The sequence below is a fragment of the Telopea speciosissima genome, chromosome 1 (assembly GCF_018873765.1).
Source record: "Telopea speciosissima isolate NSW1024214 ecotype Mountain lineage chromosome 1, Tspe_v1, whole genome shotgun sequence".
Lineage (NCBI taxonomy): Eukaryota > Viridiplantae > Streptophyta > Magnoliopsida > Proteales > Proteaceae > Telopea > Telopea speciosissima.
Window position 1 is genome coordinate 76,414,556 of NC_057916.1, and position 26,949 is coordinate 76,441,504.

Sequence of the window (26,949 nt, forward strand, 5' to 3'; positions counted from 1 at the left end):
AAAAAAAAAGTGTTTTTGATGAGTTTTGGGCTGGTTTGGGGTCATATCAGTTTGGTTCTGGTTCCAGTCCGATCTTTACCCAGTTTTGTTTCAGTTTCGAATAAAGTTGGTTTTGTTTGATTTGGTTTCAGGTGTGCAATACCACAGCCCATAGGCAGTCCAATAAGGATCGATTCGGTTTGAGCTAAGTTTTGATACCCATAGCCCATACTGTATAAATATCGAAGGGGGGTAGTTCTCTTCGAAAGCACGGCCTTTGAGCCAGCATGTGGACCAATAGGAATGCACATAGAAGCATTAATATAGAGAGGATTTCCACCTTTATTGAGGCATAACGGTCATTTTACTGGGCTTGTGTCTGGACGCAGAAGCCACAATCCCGGACAGACTCCTTTTTCCCAAATATCAAATGGAGAAAAGTGTTGTTTACACTTTTAGTGATTATAATTGAGTGTGGAGGGTGAACTGTGAAACTCTACCTTGCACGTCTACTCTTTCTCGTAATGAAGGAACCAATGGGCACCCATTAAAGGTTCCATTTCAAATCATTCAAGACATTTCATATTCTACATAATAGTGGTGCCACTGCCTGTACCTCTGCCTCCTCCTCCCTATCCCCCATCTTTTTTCATTTTAACTTTTGTGTTGCATAATATCGTACCTTCCCTTCTCTTTCTGATTACTTTATTGTTTTTATTGTTAAGGAGAGGGATTTGCACACCGCCTGCTTATTCTGATATCTTACATGTCATGCTAATAGGGAGGATGAGAGAATAGAATTTGGTGGGGGTCTTCGTGCGTCATACAATGAGCCTGCATCTTTAATGAGGAGAGAGAATATCTTTCTTTGAAGTATGTGATGTGTCTTTTTTTTCATTTATTTTTATTAATTGACTAAATCAATAAAATACGGGTTGCGTCCATGTGATAGGAGACTTCACATAAACTTGCTAGTCAAGCTTCAAATCAAAAAATGAGTGAAGGTAGCGTTATGTGAGGTTCAAAGTGAAATGATAGAAATGACATGAGATTTCACTATGGCTACGTTTGGTTGGAAGGGAAGTTAAAGGAAAGAAAAAAGAAAAATTTTCAAATCCACAAAAGAAATTTTTGTAATCATTATCCTTAGTAATATAATGATACATTTTACTTGTAATTTTTATTTTACTTTTTAAACCAAAGGACAATGGATGAAAAGTAAAGTGAAATTTAATAACCAAATATGGTATGATTTGGAATTAGTGATATAGTCACATGGTATAATGATTATAAATTATTTTTTTTAGTTTGAAAGTTTCACTTCTCTTTCCTTTAATTCCCCTTGCTACCAAACGGAGCCTATGATAAAAATGCCACTTTGTATTAACTTTAATGACTATAAATGTTCCTCAACCATCCTGTTAAGGGTGTTAAACGCTTTGATTTCGGTTTAACGGTTCGATTCAGTTTGGTTTTAACTGCTTGAGAGTAGAAACCTTAATCAAACCGTTTAACTAAACGGTCTCATAATCAAAACCTGAACCGTTTGGTAAACGGTTTTTAAATGGTTTCAGTTAAATGATTCTATGGATCGTTATCGCCCCCAGTACTGGGGGGTGTTGTACGCATCGTGTGGTGCAGCATCATCCACGTGTACACGGTGGGGCCCACTGTGCACACATGGGCGGTGCTGCGCCGCACGATGCGTACAGAACCGCCCCCAATATTGGGGGCGATAATTTTCCATGGTTCTATACAGTTTTACACGGTTTGGGTTAGATGATTCTATACACATTTACTACTCTATTTACTAATATTAGTTATTACTTATTACTTTACTAAGTTATTAGTTTTTTTTTTTTGTTTGAGAAATGAAATCATTAATGAAGAAACGTGATTACTTAGTAGTTGCTATTTGGTAGGTTTTGATTTTTTGTTTATAAAAAAAAGAAAGTTGTTAGGTTTTTAAACAATTAGACAGTTTGGTTATAATCGGTTTTAATTGGATTATACGATTTGAAACCGTTGGATTAATCAGTCTAAATCGAATCAAATCGATTAAATAAATGGTGTCATTTTTAAAACCATAACCAGACCATTTAACTAAACGGTCTGCCGGTTTCGATTTAAACGGTTCGATTCGGTTTCGATTTGGTTTTGACACCCTTACACCCTATAAATGGATTCCCGAATCTTTATCTCCTCAATTTGTATGTCCCTCAATTTCCTCAATTCCATCTATTAGGGTGGCAGAAATGACCCTCTGTCTGAACACACTGCTCGGGGTGGGGTCCACCTCCCTCTATTAGAGGGAATTGAGGAAATTGACGGCCAGGCAAATTGAAGTGATATTTTTCCATGGATTCCCACTATTTTAGGGTTTACAAACCCCTCCTAGGTTTTAGTGTGTTCTCCAAAATGCCCTCTGTGGCTGAAGGAAAACTCGGCCTTAACTTTAAACTCACTTTTTGGGAAAAAGTTCTGTCCGGGAGTGTGGCCTACGCCAACATTCCCATGAGTCTATCTCTCTCCTCCCCATGTGAAAAGACATCTCTACCCCCGTATTTTAAGGAGGAGGAAGATAGACACATGGGAGTGTGCATACAAAAAACTGCTTCCCTCACTTTTTTTACCCCTTTTTGGTGCTTGTTTCAAGCCAAAATTAACTAGGTGTAGGATACTCTATCACTGAGATTTGCCGTGGCCATCCAAATCTTTCATGGCAAGAAGATGTGACCTTGTGGTGGTACATGTGCAACAAAATTGATTCTTTTAGGGAAAAAGATTGCAACCTAGGCATGTGCGGTGTGTGGCCCCTGCACCCAGATACAAGACCGTACAAAATGATCGTCACACCCCTAGTATCGTTCTTTCTCCCTTTTTTTCAATATTACAACAAAAATACTGATCACATATGATATAACCCTAAATTTAAATGCAAATAATTGCATGCATATCACTTCATCAATCATTTCTCATTTTATTAATTTTTGGGTAATTTTAAATAATCAAGAAATTCTGATTTGGGGCTTTTTTTTTACACATTCAAATCCTCATAAAAAAAAAAACCTAAAATAGATCACACACAAAAATTGTCAATCCTTAATGCTAATTGCATGGATCACTAATCCAAAGCAAAATAAAGAATTTGGGGTGAGGGTAGATCTAATGGAAAACTAAGAATTTTTTTGGTCTATACATACTTCAAACTTTGCATAAGGCTACCAAATTCTTGAGCTGTTCAATGAAAAGGAATACGGTGGAGAGAGAGAGAGACAGAGAGTCACTATCTGAGATGGAGTGGGTGTTGAAGGTCTTCCTGTCAAGCTTAGCTGGTACGATTGCAACTCCTAAGTCCTAACGGCCCAAAGCAGTAAATAGAGAGGCCCAGTATCCTCTATGCCTTCATGATTACCGGCAACCACCTTAGTGCTTCTTCTTTTAAACACGTTGGCCACAGTGCCATCTTTTCCTTTTCTTCTCTCTTTCCCTCTTTCCCTCTTTCCCCTCGTCATCTTCTTCTTCTATTCCTTCTCTACTGTATCCTCCACTTCTTGTGCCCTACCCCTACATGAGACCCATCATCTTCATCATCATTTTCTTCATCTTCATTAAAGGTTCTTTTTTTTTTTCTTTTTTCTTTCTTAACTACCTCAAAATCCAAATGGCTAAAAAAATCAATTAGAGAAGAAAAAGGGTATTTTTCCTAGTTTCAAAGTTAAAAAAAAAAAAAGATGAGAGTGACCCACCCTGAAATGATAGAGAAATGTACCCTTTTTACTTTGTTTCCCTTTCTATTTTTTTTTTTTTTTTTTGAGGACAAAAACCAGTAAACAGGTAAAGGTGATGACCAGAGCCCAAAAATACACCTGGGCTCTGATGGGATTCTCCAAAATCATAATCATACCCTTTCTTTTCTGAGAATTTGCAAGAACTAATTTTTTTAATTTAAGGGTCTGGAGTAAACAGAAAACAACCTATTTTTAGCTTGTTGGTTTGTTGGAAGTAATCAATAGAGATGGGTGAGGGAGGGGGGGACCCATAATGTATAAGTTACTCTTGTCATGGTAAATCCGGCTATGCAAGAAAATGAAACCTTGGGTTTGGTTTGCTTTTAATAGGTAAAATCATGATTAAGACTATCAAATACAATTTACATAATTTTATTAAAAATACAAATAAAGTTATTTGTATTTTATGTTAATCATGTATGAGGGTGGACCTTGGTGCAACGGTAAGGTGATTTCATTGTGATCAAGTGGTTACGGGATTGAGTCTTTGGAAATAGCCTCACTGTGAAGCAAGGGTAAGGCTGCGTACATTATGACCCTCCCTAAACCCTACAGTGGCAGGAACCTCATGCATTGGATACGCCTCTCCAATAAACAAATTTGTTGTTACTTTGAAGCTAATTCTAATCCTTGCTTCAAGTAACAAAAGCCATAAGAACCAAAGAATAAAACTCTCCAATGACAGATCCTCATCATCTTCTCTAGGGATCATCATTTCTAGGAAAACTGTTTCATTTTTCTCCCCACCTTTGGGGCAATAGAAGATTTAAAGTAGTTATAGCTACAATAGGAATTGAGTTGCATTCAAAATGGCCCAATAAATAGCAAAAAGGGGGGTGAAAAAGGATATTATAAGATCCAACGAATAATTTCTAAACTAAGTAATAAGTTGATTCCTAAGCTCCATTGGAATCCAAAGCAAAGGGCCCAACCAAAATCACAATGGAAACCATGTCTCATAATTTCCCTACAACTGAGGTGAATAAGAGTTATAAATGGGTGAATGTGTATTGGCCAAAAATCTCAAAAACACTATAATATTCCTCCCATTCAAGGTAGGGTAAAGACCCTCCTTGAACCATTTGGACCCATTCATCTTTTCTTCTATAAGTAGGCTGATTTTTTTCAATTGCATATCTAGTTTAAAGGAGAGGAATAGGCACACTGCCCACATGTAGTAAGTTTGCGGGTGGCACCAATACGGGCACGGAATGGGGCATCATACAGAAGAGACAAAGGAGGAGAAAGAGAGATCAAGAATGGACGCTAGCTTGCGGTATACCGGCTATGTATCCAGCCTTTTCCCCTAATTTGAACACTCTCAAATCCTTCTTCTTGTTATCCTTTATTATTATTATTTTTTAAATTTTTTTTTATGAGCCTCCCCTTCATTCTTAAATAACCTGCTTTATTATCAATTTATGAGTTAACCCTAATTTTTACTAAATTGAGGGCAACAAGGTTCCCATTCTCTTGCACTTTTTATTCCAGTATTGATTATTTGCCTTTAATTTGGTAACTGCTACTCCATGTGGGTATCCTTGGAAGGACCCTCTAGGAGAGATGGCCACTTTTATTTAGTTGGGGAGCTGATATGGTCAATAAATCACTAGACAGATTGAGCAAACTTTTAGATTGTGTACATGTCACTTTGCCCACTAATTATTATTCAATTCTTCAATTTTAACTTTGTTAAGTATACCTATCTTATATGGGAGGATTTCTTAATAAATACTTCTCCATATTTATTTTAAGGCAAGGGATCCCTAATTGATCATATGGTCTCTACACAAGCGTTTGGGTCAATGGGGGACCACGTCTGAGTATCTATCAGGGGACAGAGGCATTATTTCCTGATGCTTGTGAGACGGAGTAGGAAACTTAATAATTATGCGGGCACCTCCAATTCCTCTAATAGGGGGGAGTCGACCCCACCTTGGGCAGTGTTTTCAAGTAGGGGGTAGGGTGGTCATTTCTACCCCCATGTGAAGAATTGGAGAAGTTGAGGGGGGCAGCGAATTGGAGGGGATGACGATTTTAGGAAACACCACCAAGTAGGGCTGCAACAGAGTCGGGTTGGGCTGCACTTTTCAAAATCCTAGCCCAACCCTGACTCCCCTTAGCTGGGCCCAGGCCCAACCCGACCCTAACTCAGGGCCTGGAAAATCCAACCCTGACCAGCCCTCAGGGTCAGGCCGGGCTGACCCTGATTGGCCCTAATTGGCCCTAATCATAGAGTGGGAGAAGGTAGAGATGCATGGACCAGACCGAGTTGGGCAGGGTCTAGGAGAAAATTATCAATTTTACATAAAATAACACTATAATAAAATATATTATCACTTATTATTTTCATATATAATATATTATATAACAAAATATGTGTGACATTTAAAGTTTATAATATATATATATATATATCAATATATATATTATAGTATAACTTAAAACAGGATCAGGCTAGGCCGGGCAAGCCTCAACCCTAACCCGACCCGACCCTGACTCAAGGCCAGTAATTTCCGGCCCTGATCCATCCTCAAGGTCAAGTATCTCAGCCCAGGCCTTGTTCGGGTTCAGGGCGGGTTCGAGCCAACAGGGCCAAACTTGCACCCCTACCACCAAATAGAGATCTTTTTCCCTTATTTTTATTTATTTTTGGTTTAAAATTACATGTCAATTACATGGTTCACATGACCCTCCTACCTAGAGTGCATTATCCAAATTCTTATCTCATCAGCTTCTAATAGTGGGTAAGATATTGCCACATCAAAGAGGCAATAAGTATAGAGAATTGAAGTTTTGTTTTTTTTTTTTTTGGTAAAATAGAGAATTGAAATTCAATTTAGTCAAAAAGCCTAAGAATTAATGGAAACTGCTATTACATCCATGGAAAGCAACTATCTTTAATTCTTAAACTTGTGATATCCAAATGGATGAAACAAGAAACAACCAGCCATGCCCACCAAAATAGCTAGACTGGTCCAAACCACCCCAACCACATCTCTTAAAAATCGAAAATTGCTAGTACAAATAATTGTAGGGGTGTCAATATCCAACCCGAACTAGTTGAACTGATCAAATCAAAATCGAATCCTTATCGAGTAGTTTCGGATTGGGGTTTTCGGAGATTGATCAAACCGATAAAAAACTGTTAAGAAATCGGAAGAAGAAAAAAACCATGTTTATTACTATTTTTTTTTTAAAAAAAAACTTTTATGTAACACTGAAATCGAACCAAATCGAAACCAATATAGGACCAATAATAACCTGATAAGAGGACATCGATAAAAACCTTGACTAAACTGGACCCGAAATCAAATTCAGGCTGATCGAAATTGGACCGAAACAACCGATTGATATCCCTTAGATAATTGAATCATACACCATCATTGTTGGAGGAAGCAGAACCGGCTTCCCCGGCCAAAATTGGCCTGAACCCTAGAAAACCCCGATTACAAGATTCAGCAAGAATTGAAAATTAGATCCAACCGGTTCGATTCCGATTCCGATTCTTAGAACCGTAACACGACACATCTTTTCCTCATGAGGCATGCATGACATGTGATTTCAAGTTATTTGAGTTCCAAGGGCATTTTAGTCATTTGAAAAGGATGGAATATCCCACTTCCCGCTCTCACTACAAATGCGTGAACATAACGGCGAGAAAGTGACGGAAAACAGCCAGACGTTTCGTGGTCTATAAAAGAAAACGGAACCCAAGAACGGGTATGGGTATGGGAATTGGAATTGGAATTGGAGTGGGAAACTATAGTGGTTTATGCAAAACCAGAAATGGTTTTTCTGTTTATTCATTTAGTTGCAGCTGGTGAATTCCAAAGGGATCGCATTGATCCGATTCTCTAGCAGTTTATGCAGCAAAGACTACTACTCTATTAGGGTTTTAGTTCTCTCTGTATCAGTTCTGCTAAGTATCATTAGATCATGCGATCCCTTTGGAATTCTGCATCTGATGGCTTCACATTTCTTGTCCAGCTACGCTTCTGTGAAGAAGATATGCTTCAATTAAGCTTGTTCTGTTAAAGCGGTTTTCCTTCTACCAAAAGTGGTTTTGGCATCCAAGTAGGCTTGTTCTTAAGCCTTTAAGGTAGTTTTTCTCATTAATAAGGTTGAGAATTTAATACTATTTCTTTTGTTTTGGAAAAATATGTTTTCTGTTTATGTTCTTATTCTTCCTTTCAGGCAAAGATGAAAAGGGGAAAAAGGGGGAAAAGGGGAAAAAAGGAAGATATTTCTTTTCTTTTCTTTTCTTTTTTGGGGGGAAGATACTTCTTTTCTTTTCTTTTCTTTTCTTTTCTTTTTTGGGGGGGGGGGGGGGGGTTGGGTTTGGGGAATGGATTTGGTGTTATTTTATGTATTTCTGTTTATTAAAGAAAGAAGATGGCAAGCCTTTGAAGACTGTGGATGATGGGTCACCTTCATGGCTTCATCACTTCTATAGAAAACTTCCTGTGTTCTTAATATATTTGAAGATAAAATTCCATAACCAGTCAGTTCTTCTTACTTTACTTGACATTTATGAGTTTTGTTTCAGTAATTCTTCACATCTGAAGTAATATGAATACCTGGTAGAGGATCAAATGTAGGTAGTTTTGTGTTTTCTTATTTGGATTTGTGTTTGCAATTGTTCAAGAAGATAGAGCCTTAAGGGGTCCATTCTATTGTAAGGAATTTAATTTGAGTTTGATTACACATTAAATTTTGCAGAACTGATGCTTTTTTGTTTGATTTGTACACCAACTGTTTGTTATTGTGACACTGTATAGCCTTACAGGTGGTGTGTGGTTGGTGCCCAGAAAGCATCTCTCTGACTGTTGTTCCATGTGGGTGTTGGAACTTATTTGCCAGTTCTCAGTTATTTGATTTGATATAGCCTCCATTCCATGACAGGTTTGCTGTCCACGGCTTGTCCAATTCAGTTTCACGATTACTCTTTGAATTGTTATGAAGTTAGTCCTTGTAGTTCTAATATGATCAGGTTAGAGAAAAACCCAAATTTTTTATGAGCTTAATTCATGGATGGATGATCATATTTTGGAAAACCATCTACCTTTCATTGTAATTGTTGGTCCTTTCGAGGCTCAGGTGCTACCGTTATCGCAGGTGGCAAAAGCTGAAGGGGAGATTGTTGGCCCTAAAAGCCTAAACAAATTTTAATTTTCTTCATTTTCCTTGATTTGAAACTTAATTGTTGGATATAAGGTACTAGGTTTGTTAATCGATAACAATGATTCATAGAGAAGGTTAAGGATGCCAAGATTGGTAAGGAGTAAGTACTGCATGCATTGAACATACACAGAAACACAGTACCATTACTTGCCAAATATGTGGTTCACATTTTCTCATCCTTGTTTGCTTTCCATTAATGGGGTCACTTCCAATCTTGAACATCCAATCAATGGGATCTAACTGTCGACAGTGACATCTGAACCGACTTGAAACATTGATGATAGAACCCAATTACTGCTTCTGCAACTTCTTCATCATCATCAGAGAACCTTCCCTCTCTTGTTGATATATCATCAAGAACACTTGAGCTTAATGAGGTTCTGAAGATGATATTGGAGCTGATCATGTCTTATCATGATCATCTATTTTTCCACCAGTTCATGTGAGTGAAGGCTTCAATTGATGTCAAGTTTGCAAAATCTTATACGTGAATGAGAAAGAAACCAAACTCTAGGGTTGGTTGGACATTAATATCAACAAAGAACAGAGTGGTTTGTCTTCATATGAGAGAGATCTCATTTATTTGCTTTCTTAATGAGAATGGTTGGAGATGAGTAAATTATTGAGGAAAGAAATCAATTCCATGGTTTATTGATCTTTTACTCTCAATGTCTCCAAATTCTAAGGCCTGTGAAGAGCATTCGCTTTCATGATCCATTTCATGTGAACTTAAAGGAAAATGAAGTTGTTTTGGGGCCACTTTATTAGCCTATTCGGGTCAGGCCCAACAATTCTGAACTTGGGATTCTTTATTTTATCTTCTTTGTGTAGGTTGGGACTTGGCCAGCCACTTGAGAGGAGAACTGAGGTCTAAGGAATATATTTGAAGTTCGAAATAACCACCAAATGATCACCACTTGTTTTGGAGAAATCATAATGAGCTTTTTATGCGGATTTGTGGGTTTTTTTGCCTTTTTCTGTTGTGAGAAGAAAGGAATCATATGGGCTAAGATTATGGCAAGCATGAGAACCCAATACACTCCACCAGCTAAAAGTTTTAAAAAGCAAAAGAGAACACTGTGAAGAGAAGGGAAGATTGAACAGGAAAGCAGTTCATAAAAGATTCTCCCCCAAAGGTTGGGGGTTTGGTTTCTTTTGCTTCTATTTTTTGGTTTTCTCCTTTTATTTTTTTGTTTTTTTTTTTTTTGGTATATAGATGATTTTTGTTTGAATACATTTTTTTGGAAATAGAGAGAGAGAGAGAGAGAGAGAGAGAGATTTCGGGAATTGTTTGGTGTTGGGGTTTCATGTAAAAGTAATGATCTCTATGAATACCCTAACGTGAAGACCGACAAGGATTTACCCGTGTGCCTCTAATTAAGGATGGAGAAAATCTCTCAAGAAAGATCTCAGTCGTGGAGGGAGTGATTGTAACTTTGATCAAATCGATTACTATTTGTTCTTTATATTTTTTATTATAATCTATTTAAAAATAAGAAGGGGTAATGAAGTATTTGAGATAATTCTAATTTTTGGACAAGAGACTAAACTTATATTAAAGAAAATCAGTAGAAGAGGATCTCCTGCTGAGAAAAGTCATACTTACAAGAAAAGGAGGTGGATTAAGCCACCAGGTTCTAGATAAAACAAATTTAGATGCTCCTGTTGGAGGATCTCTTTTTTTTAAGAGGTTCCTTTCCAATTCTGGGTCGGGCGGGACTGATTTGGTTCCCTGATTCGGGTTTTTAAACCCTGCCAGGGCTACATGCAACAGTGTGGTAAATCTACAATATAGATAACTATCCCTAGCTACCCTTGGAATGAATGTTCCTACATCCCTAAAAAATATTTTTGACATAACAGTCCATTCAGATCAGAATTGGTCGAGCCCGATCTTGATACCAATCGGTCGAGAGTGAGATCCATATTGGATTTTTAGGGTTCCGTCGACTCTGACCAATTGTAACTTGATCCCAACTAAATCGAATCTAAAATCAACTAAACACGATCCGGAACCCAATTCCAAGTTCAATAATCTTGAGTCCAATGGACTCACGAGGACATTTCAGTCAATATGAAGTGGGACTCCATCTCTACCAGAAGAGGCTCAAGTGACCATTGAACCAACAGGACCACCATATATACCCCTACGTGTAGGGTACTCAACTCAAGAAGCCTTGTCCCTGTTGAGGGCTTCCTGAATCATCTTCCACCATTTGGGTTTCATTTAGGTTCAATAATCAAGTACAAGGAAATTTTCAGATAAAATCTATGTTAGAAAATAAAAAGCTTTACTTGAAATTTAGCTGATATTTTATCTGAAAACAAAAATAAAAACTTTCTTTCTACCCAAGTACATACTACATACATGGTGTTTACCAAAAAAAAAATAAAACAAAAACAAAACTAGATGGACATGGTTAACCAAATTCATATTAAAACATAGAAAACATTAGAAAAACCAAACTTTAAGTAGTAAAATAATGATTACTTTATTATCTACTTAATTATTAAAAAGGAAAATCTCGTTGTAATCAAAGTTAGTGGAAAAAAGTAGCAACCTTAAATTTTTTTTCCTTTTAGTATAACAAATTTTTTCTGTTAAATTCTATTATTTCACATGTGTACTCGAAAAATATATATCTTGTAAAAATGATTCATATATTACACTTTGACACAGGTAAGTCCTATAAACAGTATGTTTCCCTTCAATTATACTTGCATGGTGCACTCCCAAGAGATCCGGCCTGTGGCAAAATAAGAGTTTTTAAATTTGGTTAAGAATATTGATTTTAACAACTTTTATTATATAACAAATTTTCAATTTGATTTGCTAGGCCAAAAAATTTTTAAATAGAATTTACACGAAATGAATTTAATGAAGAGATTTTTAACTCTCTTTGGCTCCTTCTATTTTGGCGTAAAAATCTTTGAAAGTTGAGGAATAAAGAAAAGTAATTTTACTTCCTTTACTATATTTATCAGGTTTTGACATAAAACATAGGTCTCATTCTAAGAATTAATGTCGCTTATTCTTTTTCTAATATAAATTTTCAATAATTTTTAGGATAAGAACATTGCCTGGGGTTGCATATCCCCTACACCCAGACACATGAGCGAACAAAATTACCATCCATCCCTTGTGAAATCAGAAATCTAATTCACGTAAATGCCAGTACATGCACCCTCAGTGGCCCTACAACCTGGAAGCAATCTCTCACCATAATTTTTTTAAGGGTGAGGGTTTTCTCCAACACCTACAGTTTGCACCAATGGTCGTAGAAGGTTATAAACCATAAAATAATGGATTTTTTTAAGGAGAAAGTTTTCATACACGGTCGTGTAAACCGTGTATGTGAGAGGGTGGGAGTTTCAAGGCATTAATTAATGGGTGGGGATTTATGATTTTTTCAATTCTTTGTGAGAGACCCTCTCACATACACGACTTACACGGCTGAAAACTTTTCCCTTTTTCTAATGTGAGAGAGAGAGAGAGAGAGAGAGAGGATGACTCTCCGTAGTTTGTGAGGGGGCATGTAAAAGAATCTGTCGTGTCGTGCAATTCCTTTTCTTTTCTTTTCTTTTTTAAATCACTTTCACCTATTTTATTGTCAAACAAATAAAGCCTTGTTGACTCAGTTGGTTTTAGCGTAAAATTTTACAATTTTCCAACATGTAAAATTCGTATATTTTTTCAACATTGGAATAATTTTCATCATGGAAAATTTTCTGAAACAAACGGAGCAAAATTTAAGAAAAAAAATGTACATTTCAAATGAGTATGTGGCACTTAAAAGGCATAAGCAAAAGTCCCTTACGCAAGATTGTTCAAACAGTCTATTCAGAGGAAGATTGATCATTGATGTACTAAACGTGTAAGACAAAAAATGGTTGGCAGGAGTTAGGAGTAGGACCATTTGGATCCCTTCCGAAGCCATACCTAAGGATGGCAATATGGGTTGGGTTGTCCTCTTCTCCCTCTAGTGATAGAGCTCTTCCTTTTCGAAAACTAACATGAAAACAAATTATACTATTGTTTCCCAAACAAAATAAAGGGAAGAAAGAAAAAGAATGGGCAATAGGGTGGGGGTGATACAATTTGGATCCTCTATTGTCGAGTTGTCCAGCAGGACCATGCTGTCCAGATACAGTATTGCGCACAATGTCTACCTTATCCCTGTCCAAATGCCTTGTTCGAGTGGGGTAAAGCGGTCTTTGCGCATAACACCGTGTCTGGATAACACGGTCCTGTCGGGCAGCTCGGCAGTAGAGAATCTGGATCCGGGGGTGATATAGGTTGGAGGTCGGTTGACACAACTTATGTTTGGATCAAACCCCCCAATGCTTAGAGTTGTTGAGGGTTGATGTCTTGTATTATATGACTTTGTGGTTGTTCTCTTTAAAAGGCCGCTAAAAGTTCGAACCACGTATATCGTTGCGTTCTGGTTGATAGATTGTTCTTAATTTCCTTTGTTTCGTTTTATTTTTTGTATCATGTATGGGTTTCAGTTTCTAAAAGAGTAATAGGTCTGAAATCCAAAAGGTCTGGATGTTCTCTTGGTAAATACTGAATTTATTACTCACAAGTTAAACAATTAGTGAATAATAAGGGTCATCAGGAAGTTTAGCCTTGCAGTAATAATATAAGGATTTAAATCCTCTGCAATTCCTTTATCTTGTGGTGCCTTGCAGTTCAGGTCTGAGAGTTCAACACGTGGAAGATGCTTATCCAATGGTGCGAGCTCAATTAACCCAGTTTTTTTTTTTTCTTTCTTCTCAAGCCCAATACCATTGGCGTTGGATGTCGCATCTTCCACTTGTTGAACTCTCATGCCCGAACTGCAAGCCACCGCAAGATTAAGGCACTAAAGAGAATTTTTTTTCCTAAAGATCAAGAGAAAAGGTTCTCTAAGCTGACCTGGAGGCTGGAGGGTAAAGTAGCATCCTCTCTTTATCTCTCCTCCTCATGTGAAATGACTTTCCTATTTATGATACCGTTCTATCAACCCTCATTGGTGCACTTTCCTATGCCTCTTGTTCTAATTAGGGGAAGAACCCTCTCTCAAATATTAAAAATAGGAAATGGTTGCTATCTTGGCGTAGCCTCAGTTAGTACCCCTGTGTCTTTCTCTCTCCTCCCCACATGAAATGACCCTTCTGCCCACCTTGGGTCTCCCCTGCCCATGCCTCGGACAGGAACCGTCCGTCGACCCATTAAAAATAGACAATTTTAAGGTCTACGTAGAGCTTAACCAGAAAATGGGCTGGACAAGTCGAAGATGGGCCTTTAGAGTATGTTAAACAACCTATATTGACCCAATACCCATGACGAAGCCCAACCCATTTTATTATAAAACCAGGTCGGATTGGTCGGCCTTGCTTACCACCGGTCCAAAGTCCAAACCAAAACCGCCAAATTATGGTGGCGCTAATTAACCACGGGATTTCCTCCGCACCAGACGGCAGAAGCCTCTGGGGGCGCAGGAAATGAAGAAGAAGTTAAAAAGGGTATTGCGTCTCTGAAAGTACGTAAGATCTTGACATATTATCATTCAACACGTGTCCATTATGGGTTTCTTTGATCAACTGTAGTTTCAAAGTTTCCAAGTACCGATAGCGATTTCCAGAGTCCAGAGACTAATCTTCAGACTTCTATTAGTCTAGTAGCTAGAACCCCCCAAACTAGTCAACATTAGAAGCAGTAATGGATTGGGTTTACCCGTGAATGACGGGTAAGGAAGACGAAGAAGAAGACGAAGACGAAGACGAAGACGAAGAAGAAGAAAAACCCAAGTATACTTTTACTTGAGTTTCATTCAAAGATCAAAGCCTTCGATATCACGAGTTATGACTAAACCTGTTAATATACAATTAAGTAAAGGTGTCAATCGGGTGGTTTGGTTTGGGTTTTTTGGTTTCGATGTGAGTTTCAGGGAAACCAAAATCGAACCAATAAGTATTTTTCGGATTCAGATTGGATTCAGGTTCTGTTCAGCTTGTGAAATCGGTTTCAATTCGATTCGGTTTGGGTTGGAAGCCGGATACTGACTGGTTTTGGGTAGGGATTAGGTAGGGTTATTAAGGTTCAGGAGTTGTTTCAGTGTTCGATTCGGTTTGGTCTAATCGGTCGGGTTAATCGATGGCCAGTGTGTTTAGCCCGAACTGAGCCAAAACCGGATGGTGCTCTCCCACGTAAACGAAGTCGAATTGATAAGGCCTCGTTCAGTATGGGTTGGACTCAATCGGGTCAGATCGGACCGGTTCATTTAGGTTTTGACACCCTTGTACAGTTTAGTCATAAACGAAATACTAATAAAACCCTTAAAAGACGTTATTGTTAAGGAGATGACACTTACCATGTAGCTTCCCATTGAAAAAACCAATCTAAGTTCCATGACTATGGGAACTCATCTTGACTCTAAGGACCAAAGAACAAAGAAATTAGTTAAAACATTTCAACAAAAACCCAACTAGTAAGGCTTTCTTTCTTTCTCCATGATCTAAGAATACGTTTCAAGTGGGGTCACTCTCAAAGTCTTCTTCACACCAACCCAACTCCTTCCTTGGTTTCCCCTCCTACTTCACCATTCACAAGGGTTTTTGGTTCACTTTGAAATGCTATAAATAGCCCTCCACATCTCTCATGGATCTTCCAACCCAAACCACGGTGCCTAGCATAGCAAAGCAAAGCTAAACTAAGCTAGCTGCTCCGCCCCATTTGATCACTTACCTTTGTTTAATTCGAGTTGAAATGGCTTCTTTCTTTAGCTTGAAGGCCTTGGCATGCCTGGCTCTTGCACTCACTCTAACTGTGCAAGGCACCCTAGGTATGTTTTATGTGTTTCTGTATATACATTTGTTCTGCTCTACTATAGATTTATAGAGGCGCTGTTCTCTTTGCTGGAGCACAGGCTGTGCCAGGCACATGGGGGTGGGTGCAATGACCACCCTGCTCCCTTGAGTGGCAGGCCCATGTGCCTGGGCACAGCCTACGCTGCTACAGCACAGAGAACATTCTCCATTTCTCCCATATATCATAAGCTAATTAGCTTTAATGAGGGGGTTGCAGGAGAAGGAACCATAAAGTGTGAGAAACTGGAGAAGGACAAGTGTGCCTTCGCGGTATCATCAGCAGGGAAAAGGTGTGTTCTTGAGAAGAGCGTGAGGAGGAGTGGAGAGGAGGTTTACAGTTGCCGGACGTCGGAGATAGAGGCGGAGAATGTGAAGGATTTGATCGAAACAGACCAGTGCATCGAGGCTTGTGGTCTGGACCGTAACTCTCTGGGGATATCCTCTGATTCCCTCCTTGAGTCTCGCTTCACCCACAAACTCTGCTCTTCTTGTTGCTACCACAACTGCCCCAACATTGTTGACCTCTTCTTTAATCTAGCCGCTGGTGAAGGTATAACTGCAAAAACTTAATTAATTCTTAAACAAATTAAAACTGTTGGAGGGTCCATCCCAAAACATTAAGGCATTAGATCGATGGAGAGATATTCTCGCACATGTGAGAGTATACCTCTATGACTGATCTCACTCAACATACATATGGCTATGGGTTTGCTTGTAGTGGTGCACTCTGAGCGCAGATCATGTCCTTGTACAAATACCCCATCCAAGAGCCAGTCACATGGAATCCACCCTGAGACACACAGGAGGAGTGGATTCCATGTGAGTGGCCCTAGAGGGCTTTGGACGGTACTTCTACAAGGACATGATCCAGTCTCGTGGGCTCTTTGCTTGTGCATTGAACTATACTATGCACTCCACAGTCTCCACTGATATTTCTATGTGGCAATAAATTTGAAATGATCCAATCTTTTGGCTAGACATGCTATGAATTTTTCTTAAACATTTGAAACTGATTTCGTGAGAAAAAAAAAAACAGAAATGAATTTTTCATGATTTTAACTTTTTTTTTTTTAATACGAAAAATAAATATTTATCAAAACTTAATGTTTTTATCACTCTCTCACATGCATGTAGTATTTAGCAATACTGTTCTACACGTAGTAGGTACACAATTTAAAGGAGAATAACAAAGGAATGTGGATCATGATACTATGTTGAAGGGCCCAACCCAAAACCTCAAACCATTTGGTGGAGAGAGCTCCTCAAGTCTGAACACACCAAGGACCTTAATAAGCTAGCTAATGTTAAATGGATTACACCTCTATAACTTCCAACATCTCAAACACTCATCTATACTTTATATAATTTGTAAAACGCAGGAGTTTTTCTTCCCAAATTATGTGAAGCACAAGGAGCAAACGCACGAAGAGCATTGTCTGAGATGAAAAGCTCTGGTTTCGTCGCACCAGCTCCAAAATCCGACAGTTTCCCCATGAAATCCGTTGTTGCACCAGCAATGTCTCCCATGTAAACTTACTGAGACATTATTCTTGGATGGATATTCCCCTATTTAATGATAGTACACTTCATAAAATTAAGCTACTACCTACTAGACAAGCTGATACAACATTGTGTCACACCAGGGACTGTATGTTACTTTGTATAACTTTTTAAGGTTTTCGTGTGATGAGTGTCTCTTTCTCTTTACATTGGCTGCGTAGGGTTTTCATATAATACAATCAATGCCGAAAGAAGTATAATTAATTGTAGTTGAGAGCTATGGTGTGTCAAGTACTGTATGATACATTATCCATCTACTTATAAACATAATTTATAGATTCAAATCAAAGTGTTGTTGGGAACGAATGCCCAACTACGAAGAAGAACCCAAGCAAACAAAGTGTTCTAGATCTTTTTCACTATTTCCTGAAAAACTCTTTACACCCCTCTTCACCTCATAAAGTGTTCCTCCTTTACTTGTTACCAGGGTTTTCCACACAGAAAATATATAAGGAAATCCAAAATCTTAATCCCCAAACAATTACAATTATACCACGTACATGTAATGGACACAAAACCCATCTAAATTACAAGTACAAACCAATTACAATTATATGAACCTGCATAACACAAGACACGCCCAACCCTAACAATTGTTACATTGTTCTGAAAGAAATCTCATGCCAAAAGTTCAAAATTCCAAATCACCCATAACTAGGGTGATTACCATGGCAGCTCTCCTATAGTAGAAGCCTAAAAACACATCAATGGGGTCAGTTCCAAGGTAACAGTGCATCGTAGCCTTGTAAGCAGCAAGTCTACTTTACTTCTAATAATATTGTAACCCATAGGACAACTTTTTAGTTCGATTAATACGATTCGCTCTGTGGACATTCTCTTTCAGTCTTCGATCTTGTTTAACCAAACCCACAAAGCCAGAATTGGTTTTTGATTGATTATTATGCCTTATTTGATATGATTTTTATTTCAATTTCATGGCATGATTTCTATTTCGGAAATTATTTATTTTTTTATTTTTACACTTCATTTCAATTTCATGAGATGAATTCTATTCTCTCCATTGACTTTCTTTGAGGAGTTGATTCAATTTTGAAATAGAAATTCATTTCACTCTTGCTCTTTAAGTGGCAAGTGGCTAATTTGATGGGCAAAGCAGTAATTTCGTGTTAAAAATAAAATACCATAAAATTTTTTATTAGATCTCTTGATGGTCTCATCACCATCATGCCCCCACCACTATCGCCATCATCACCACTCCTTTCCCAGCCCCGCCCATGCCCGCACCCTCACCCAAAGAAATATAGTGAATTTATTCTCAGAAATTGAACTAGCAAATGGATTTACTATTCTTGGAATATTTCAAATTGGCGCAACTAAACTAATTTTCATTTTTTGACCAAAAATCTATTTATTGACTATTTCATGACACTAATTCGAAATTGAAATAGAAATCATACCAAATCTGGAAGCAAGGCAAAGGCTCATTCGTAGTTTTTGCCTCTTGTAACTAGTTACAGACTTACAGTAGTAGAAGACCCTGAAAAAACATCTACATATTCTACAGTACATGTATATACTTTTTATTTTGTGTGAAAAACTAACTTGTTCAAAGTACAAAGAATACAAAGCCATAACGTAGGAGACAAGCCAAATTAATGAGAAACTAATGGGCACCATAAAAGCCTTGGACAAGGCAAAAGGAAAGAAAATACAAGGATCATATGGTCAACCACAAAAAAATTCATGCGCGATCTGGTTCATCTCCTACTAGTTGATGGGTCGTTGGCGTTTGTAAATATAAATTTGTATCTCAATATTTTCAACTCGAAGATGTATTCTTGAAGTTGATCCAATTTGACTTCTTGTGTGGTATTTTCTAGTTAAGTCTTTTGATTTGAATAACACATCTTGGAATTAGGTGATGACATGTTCTTTTTGCTTCCATAAATACCATCCCTTACATACAGTCATAATGGAAGTAGATTGAACACATGTCATCACTTAAACATTTATGTGAGGCTCGTGGAAATGAAACTAGTGAGGCTTCGGTAATTCCATATGAACATGGATCATCTACACATATGTAGGTGAACGTACTTCTCAAAGTCAATCACATGTTTATTTTGTTTTCATAAATACCCCTCCTCCTTTTATAAATAGCAAAAAAATGATAGGTGGTTGCATCTCATATGTACGTGCACCTGCACGTACGTGCAAAGAAATCGAACTCATTCTATATTTGGTTCAAAGAATAATAGAAATTCATTGAATGGTAACTCTTGAGCAAAATCTACAAGATTTGAATAAAAAATTATAATAAAATCATAGATTTTTAAAAATCTTTGCTTTTTTTTTCCGAGAAATAGTTTTCTGTCCGAGAGTGTGGCCTACGCCAATATTCCCATTTTTCTATATCTCTCCTCCTCAAAACAAGGGGGCAGAGGTGTCTTTTCATATGGGAAGGAGAGAGATAGACTCATGGGAGTGTTGGCATAGGCCACACTCCCAGAGAGAATTCTTTTTCCCTTCTTTCCAATTCCATTTTCAAGGGTTTTGATCATTCAAATCAAAATCCCTGAAATTCGTATCCAATTCTAGGTTTTTAAACTAATTTTGTAGGCCCATGTCTCTATTGCTCAGGCTGATCCATTCTATCTCCATGCAACTCTGAAATACAACTATCAAAAAAAAAAAAATTTAAAAGAGCAAATTACATACAACCCCCCTTAGTTTCACTATTTCAAAAAACCCCTTAATTTCACAATGTGTTAGTAAACTGTTAATTTTGTAAATAAAAAGACCGTTTTACCCTTTTAGTTCAATGACCTATTTTAAATCCTTATTTTACCCTAATTCTAATTCTTCTCAAAACCCCTAAAAACGAGTTATGGGTTTTCTTACATCAGTTCCTGCGGTTTGTAGAAGACAACCCCCAAACACGGTGGAGTTCCTCTGGCCCAGCATCCTCCAGCAAAGGTAAGTTCTGGTAAAACTGCAATAAACTGAGGACGGTTGATGATCTCAAGACATTCCAAAAAAATAACTATTTGAATCCATTCTTAGTTTTGCTGGTAATCATGGAACAAACATCAGTCTTCTACAAATCGCTGCCCGTTGGGGGGGGGGGAGCTATTGCTGAAGCGCTGCCCATTGAGGGATCCCTCATATTGATGATTTCAGGCTCCCAGACTCCCTAACAGAAGTCTAGGACAAGGAGAGGGTCAGAGGTCTTGTAGTCTCTCCTGTCGCAGGTCCTTCTTCTTCGACTGAGACAGCTCTCTTCTTCTTTTGGATTTGTCTGTTTTCTTGTAGTCTCTCCTGCCTCATACTTGTGCAGACCCAACTGCTAGACCAAGATCAGCTAGTCTATCACTTCACAGTTCACACTTAACTACTACACCATAAAATTCAACAAATGTTTTTCTAGTTGAGGGGTTAAAACACTATAAAGCCAAAGAAAATGGTCACAGTTTGTTATCCTTTCATGGACTGAGGCAAAAACAAGGAATTATTTCAAAATTATTTAATCTACTGTTTCTCTAATATGTTAACAACCTGCTAAATACTAAGAAGCTTTTAATAAATTAAATACATGTAACATTTCAATGGGCAATCCTGCTTCAATGTACCAAATAGCATTGAGCAAAAATTTTTTAGGAAAGGAAATCTTTTAAACTGGAGTTTTTAACTTAGAAAATACTTGAAATATGTTTGAAATAAGTTTTGTCAAAAATAAACCTTGAACTGACCATGCACAACCCAAATTTGTTGGCTTAGATGCATAAAGAAAGAACTTGGATCATGTTGTCAACAGTTTTTGACACAAATAAAAATCCTCATCAGCCATCTATAAAATCTACAACATTACATAACTGCTTTTAAACCAAGGGAAATAAATGTCTACTTAATTAAGAAAATGCTTCAATTATGCTTTCTGAAACTAAAAACAGCTTATGTAAATCTAAATTGGTATTTGGTAATTGTTGAGAAGATAGACCAGATTGTACGTATCGATCTTCTATACGGGTGAAGACAGACTCACCAAAAGTTGGCCTTCCATGACACTGTAGATCCGATGCACAAACAAATAGTTAATGACTTAAGATATGGTACATAGTAAAAGCCAGGTAAAGGTCTGCATTAATGGTCTAAGTTCAGAGTTCACCTCTTGACATTGTAGTAATAGAAATCAGCCAATATAAAGGTCTGAATGATTTCTGCAAGAAGCATCATCAGTATCCATATGTACCCAGCTCCTATCAATTATAGATATCTTCCAACTAGTCTCAATGACCTATACATGTAGAAGATGAATTTAGACAAATTATGAAAACAAGAGGTGACTTGGGCTGTACTTGCATTGTTGGAGTTGAAACATTAGAGAGTTTAGGAATTTTGTCAAATTTACAAATTAGAATAGATTGGACTTCATTGGCAGATAGTAGTTCAAATAGAATAATGAGGCATTTTGAGCACTCTTAACTGTTAAAATGCCACAGATTTAAATGAATATTTAAGACTCCTACTCATAGAACTTTGCGGATAAAGCAGTTAACAGTACTCTGAATAAACTTGGTTTCCAAGTAGTAGAACCGCAAAAACCTAACTTGAGATTTAATAAAAATAAAAATAAAAAATTCAACAATCTTGGTAATTTAAGAATCTAGACATGCATCTATCGATATTACGGGAATTAATACAAGATGAAATTTAAAATTCCAGAATTAAATCATGATATCAACTTTCCCCTACAACTCACTCGAATGATCCAGTAAGCACAACCCAAGAATCGTTCAACATCCAAAGCAAAAACATAATGGGCTGTAAATGGTTCAACCGTCTAAAACAATTAATAGAAAGGGTCAAGAAAAATAGTGTATAATAAATTATATATAAAGATTAGGAAACACAGAGAGGAATCGGGAACCCAACCTTTGCATTCTGCATCAAACGAAGCTGAGGCAGCACTGAGAAACTATTGGGACACAGTTTGGAATCCAATCAAAAGTGCAGCTTGATTCTTTTCCATCACTGGAAGAACTGTGAAACACATTATTATTTTTTAAGCCCTTCTCTGCCTTGAACTGCATTTTAAAGCCTTAGGCAGTAAATCTTGTCACAACGAATCCTAATATTGATTACATGCTCATATTTGAAGACTGCAAGAACTTGAATCAGTTTTTAAGAAATAATAATAATTTGGTAACTACAAAAATTTGGAATAACAAGAATTATCCTGTTGAGATAAAAGAAAAACTAAAATTGGTACAATAAGTTTTTAAATCTATAATAGATCTTTTACCGATTCAAATATATTGTCCACATGATAATTTGGTAAAAGATCTGTTACAAATTTAAAAACTTCTTTTACTATCAATTTTAGTTTTTCATCCATCTTAACAAGATATCCTTCTTATTCCAAATTGTCATAGTCACCAAATTATTACTCTTTCGTAAAAACTAATCCAAGTTCTTGCAATCTTTAAATATACACACATCGTCAATATTAGGAGTTGTTATGACAAGGTTTACAGTCTGAGCTTTAAAATGCAGCTCAAGGCAGAGGAAGGCTTTAAAAAATAATAATATGATTCATAATTTTTCTATGAACTTGCATAATAAAGGGTTTACTTTGTGTCATTACACAGTTAAATAAAAATTTACCACATTCCGGTCCATTTTTATTGTTCCTGCAACATGATAACTGGGAATTTAAAACTAAAATGTAAGTGTTATTAAAAAAATATAATGAACTGACAAAGAAATCCCAAAAACAACAAAACTGTTAACAAAACTTTTTCCAAACAAAATCAACATACACATTGCCCAAGTTTGTAATGTAGATTCCTGATTCACATTAACTATTACTTTGATTTACTAAATGTGGCATCTTGTAATTGCTTAATCTATATTAGTGATACTAGTTATACACTAGTTATAGAAGGTCCTCCCCTCTCCTCTTTTCTTTCTAGAATCCTTGTTCCTATTAGGTATTGTAATGGGAAGGATATCACCAATAGCATAACTAATCTATTTAAAATATTGTAAAAGCATAAAAAATAATGGGGTTCACTAGTTATATAAAATTACAAGGGTGGACGGTGTACCATGGGTTTCTCAAGTACCATACCTAACCCTAACTCAAAAAAGATCAAACCATATTGAACAGTTGGCCAGAAGACTAGTTTAACCCACTCCATTGCCATCCCTAGTTCCAATATGATCACATGGTATTTATTAACTTGAATGTTGTTGATCCAAATTATCTCATTAACAGTTAAATTGGAAGAATGGAACCCAAGAAAAGGAACGAAGAAAGCAAATGAATCTTCTTTTGGAGGCTTATTATGTGCTAAATGTAGAAACTTCCTATTGATATCAAAGGCACATGGCAAATAGTAAAGATATCCTACAGATTAGGTTCCTTCATTGTATTTCTGGTAGATAACGTCTCATGGAGGTTAGAACCACCATCAGTTGGTCATTGAATAGTCATGCTAATATTGTATATCTCTAATGTACGCATCTTTTGTTTAGACTCTATCTAGTGGCTTAGAACACACTGTACTGCAATTTCCATGATTAAAATGGAAAGAACAGAAATTCAGAGCCAAAGAAATAGGATGAGACGATAAAAGGAGAAGAAAAATAGAAATTGAAATTGATACACACACAAACACACACAGAGATACAAGGCAGTCTCATGAGAACTGATAGGCTCTCAAACTAAAAGCAGAGAGCCAATCTCAAGAACAATATTCCATTACTAACATGACTATAACAATAAAATAGCCATCTAGCCAACACCCTATTTCTATAATGCCACAAGAGACTGATAAGAAATAATTAAGGATTTTTTTTCCTTGTTTTTTAACCCCAATTGCCTAAATTCACTCTAAGCCCATAATTTAACACTACAAGCAATATTGAAGCTAATTATGTTTAAAATCTCAATAATAAAATAAACATCTGGCTGCACAATTAAGGACTAAACCCCAACAGAAACTATGTACGAACAGAAGGTGGAGCCCATTAATTTAACACTATAGGCAATATTGAAGCTAATTATTTTTTCAAATAATCATTGGCTGTACATTCAGGGACTAAGCCCCAACAGAAACTGCACAGAACAGTTTTAACAAAAAAAAAAACTATACATGAACAGAAGATGGAGTCCAAGGAAAAGGGAGTTACTCTCTCCCTGTCCATGCTATAGCTTGTAAATTCAGGGACTAAACCCCAATGATGTAAAAAAACATAGAGGAAAAAACAATTCAAATTTCAATGTCTAGAGATATTAAAATCAACCAACAACACCACAGTTCAATATTAAAATCTACCTATTTGTAAATTGAGTTTGGTCTGAAAACCAAAACATTTTTTTTTCCCCCAATATTGCAACTGTCTAAAGGGATTTGAAATTAACTAATTGCTTTGCCCTGAAAGAGTCCATTTTCAAGCAAGGAACTAGTTTGGCCACAGCACAAAGGTACTATGAAAAACACAAGAAATTAGAACATTCAGATGGATCCAATTAACTTTTGCAACTTCAACCAGTAGATGAATGATTTAAGTGCCCTCCTCCATCTTCCTTGGATCCATGATTTTTTTTGTCACAGAACAGAAAGCACAGAGAGCACAGAGCATAGATTATAATCAGAAGGGCGAGATGGGTACCGCGTGAGAGGAGTGGGTCGTGGGTGACGCTGCAGGACTCGTCGTTTGATAGTCACAGTGGCAACTCCGACGGCTCCATGCGCTTCTCTTCGCTTGAAAGTGGGAGGAGTAGAGAAGAGAGACAGAGGGACGGGAAGTGCATATTTGAGGAATGAGTAGAGGGGGGGAAAAGTGAAAATTGAAAAACACTTTTCACTTCATGCCCAGCCGTTGGATCTAGGTATGACACGTGTCGACGATCTGAGTGGGAAATTTGAGAAATGGAGCTGATATAAATCCCAAAACAAAGGGGTGTTTTCAGTCTTTTCATTTCATTGGTGGTCCCCCCTGTTTTTTCTGGTATCCAGCTCCCTCGGTCCCTCCATTCCACCGCTGGAGGAGAGCCAGCCAGATCCTTGAAATTGCATATGGTCTTGTAGGCAAGGATGTAAACGGATCGGCTCGGATAGTGCTATATCCGCATCCGCATCCGATTAGCTTTCGGACGGATTTGGATAGTGCTAAACAGATACGGACACGGATACGGATCGAATATTTTATCCGTTTACATGTAAATATAGCTTTTCGGATAGCTATAGTCTATCCGTATCCGTATCCGTTTAGCTTTCGGATGGATTCGAATAGTGCTAAATAGATACAGAAACGGATTTCGGCTATTCATTTACATCCCCACTTGCAGGTGAAGTACGGTCTGGAGAACTACTGGAGATGCACACATCCATCGTCGGATGAGTATCTTGTAGACAAGTACGATTAAATGTGTATTTACAGATGGAGATGTTTGTCTAATCGATCTACCATAAGCAATGCAAAGAAGGGGACCACTGACCAGTCGAGAATCAAATCCCGTGACGAAAGATATGGTTTTAAAAGCCACGTCAGGATTCTCTGGTCTGTCACCCTATTAATCAAAATTACTTTTCAAACTGTGGGATCTAAACACATATGGTTATGGGTTAGCTTGTAGTGGTGCACTCTAAGCGGTGATCATATAGTACCCCATCCAAAGGCCAGTCACATGGAATCCACCTTGGGACACACAGGAGGAGTGGATTCCATGTGAGTGATCCTAGAGGGCTTTGGATGGTACTTCTATGAGAACATGTCCGGTCTCGTGGGCTCTTTGCTTGTGCATTGAACCAGACTACGCACTCCACTGATATTTCTATGGGGCAATAAATTTGAAATGATCCAATCTTTTGGCAAGACATTCTATGAATTTTTCTAAGACATTTGAAACTGATTTCGTGGGCAAAAAAAAAAAAGACTTTTTCTTGCTCTTTTTTTTTGTTGTTCTTTTTAATACAAAAGATAAATATTTATCAAAATTTAATGTTTTTATCACTCTCTCACATGTAGTCTTTAGCAATACTGCTCTACATGTAGGCAAACAATTTAAAGGAGAATAACGAAAGAATGTAAATCATGATACTATGTTGAAGGGCCCAACCCAAAACCTCAAAGCATTTGGTGGAGAGAGTTCCTCAAGTCTATAAATACACCAAGGTCCTTAATAAGCTAGCTAATGTTAATTGGATTATACTTCTATAACTCCCAACATCTCAAATACTAATCCATACTTACATTATATAAATTGTAAAACGCAAGAGTTTTTCTTCCCAAAATGTGAAGCACAAGTAGCAAACGTGCGAAGAGCATTGTCTGAGATGAGAAGCTCTGGTTTCGTTGCAGCAGTTCCAAATTCTAATGGTTTCCCCATGAAATTCCAAGTAAACTTACAGAGACATTATTCTTGGATGGATATTCCCCTATTTAATGATAGTACACTTGATAAAATTAAGCTACTACCTACCAGACAAGCTGATTCAACATTGTGTCACACCAGGGACTGTATGTTACTTTGTATAATTTTTTAAGATTTTCGTGTGATGAGTGTATCTTTCTCTTTACATTTGTTGTGTAGGGTTCTCATACAACACAATCA

The 26,949-nt window shown here is 37.2% G+C and overlaps 1 protein-coding gene and 1 long non-coding RNA gene across 3 annotated transcripts; one reads left to right on the forward strand and one right to left on the reverse strand.

Annotated features, from left to right (window-relative positions):
• Positions 1 to 15,682: 15,682 nt before the first annotated feature.
• LOC122644783 lies at positions 15,683 to 17,340 on the forward strand. Of its 2 annotated transcripts, none has more exons than XM_043838170.1 (3): positions 15,683 to 15,781; positions 16,024 to 16,361; positions 17,191 to 17,340. In XM_043838170.1, exons 1-3 carry the CDS (start codon positions 15,706 to 15,708, stop codon positions 17,335 to 17,337), a joined length of 561 nt encoding a protein of 186 aa, XP_043694105.1. In that variant the 5' UTR covers positions 15,683 to 15,705; the 3' UTR covers positions 17,338 to 17,340. The 2 variants fall into 2 exon arrangements, with proteins under 2 accessions (XP_043694105.1, XP_043694107.1); XM_043838172.1 differs by having other exon boundaries at positions 16,024 to 16,356; positions 17,186 to 17,340.
• Positions 17,341 to 21,156: 3,816 nt separating this feature from the next.
• Positions 21,157 to 22,302, reverse strand: LOC122649137. The gene is made up of 4 exons (XR_006331170.1): positions 22,260 to 22,302; positions 22,087 to 22,167; positions 21,493 to 21,621; positions 21,157 to 21,391 (listed from the first exon to the last, which is right to left on the reverse strand). It is a non-coding gene; the product is annotated as an uncharacterized LOC122649137 (long non-coding RNA).
• Positions 22,303 to 26,949: the final 4,647 nt, after the last annotated feature.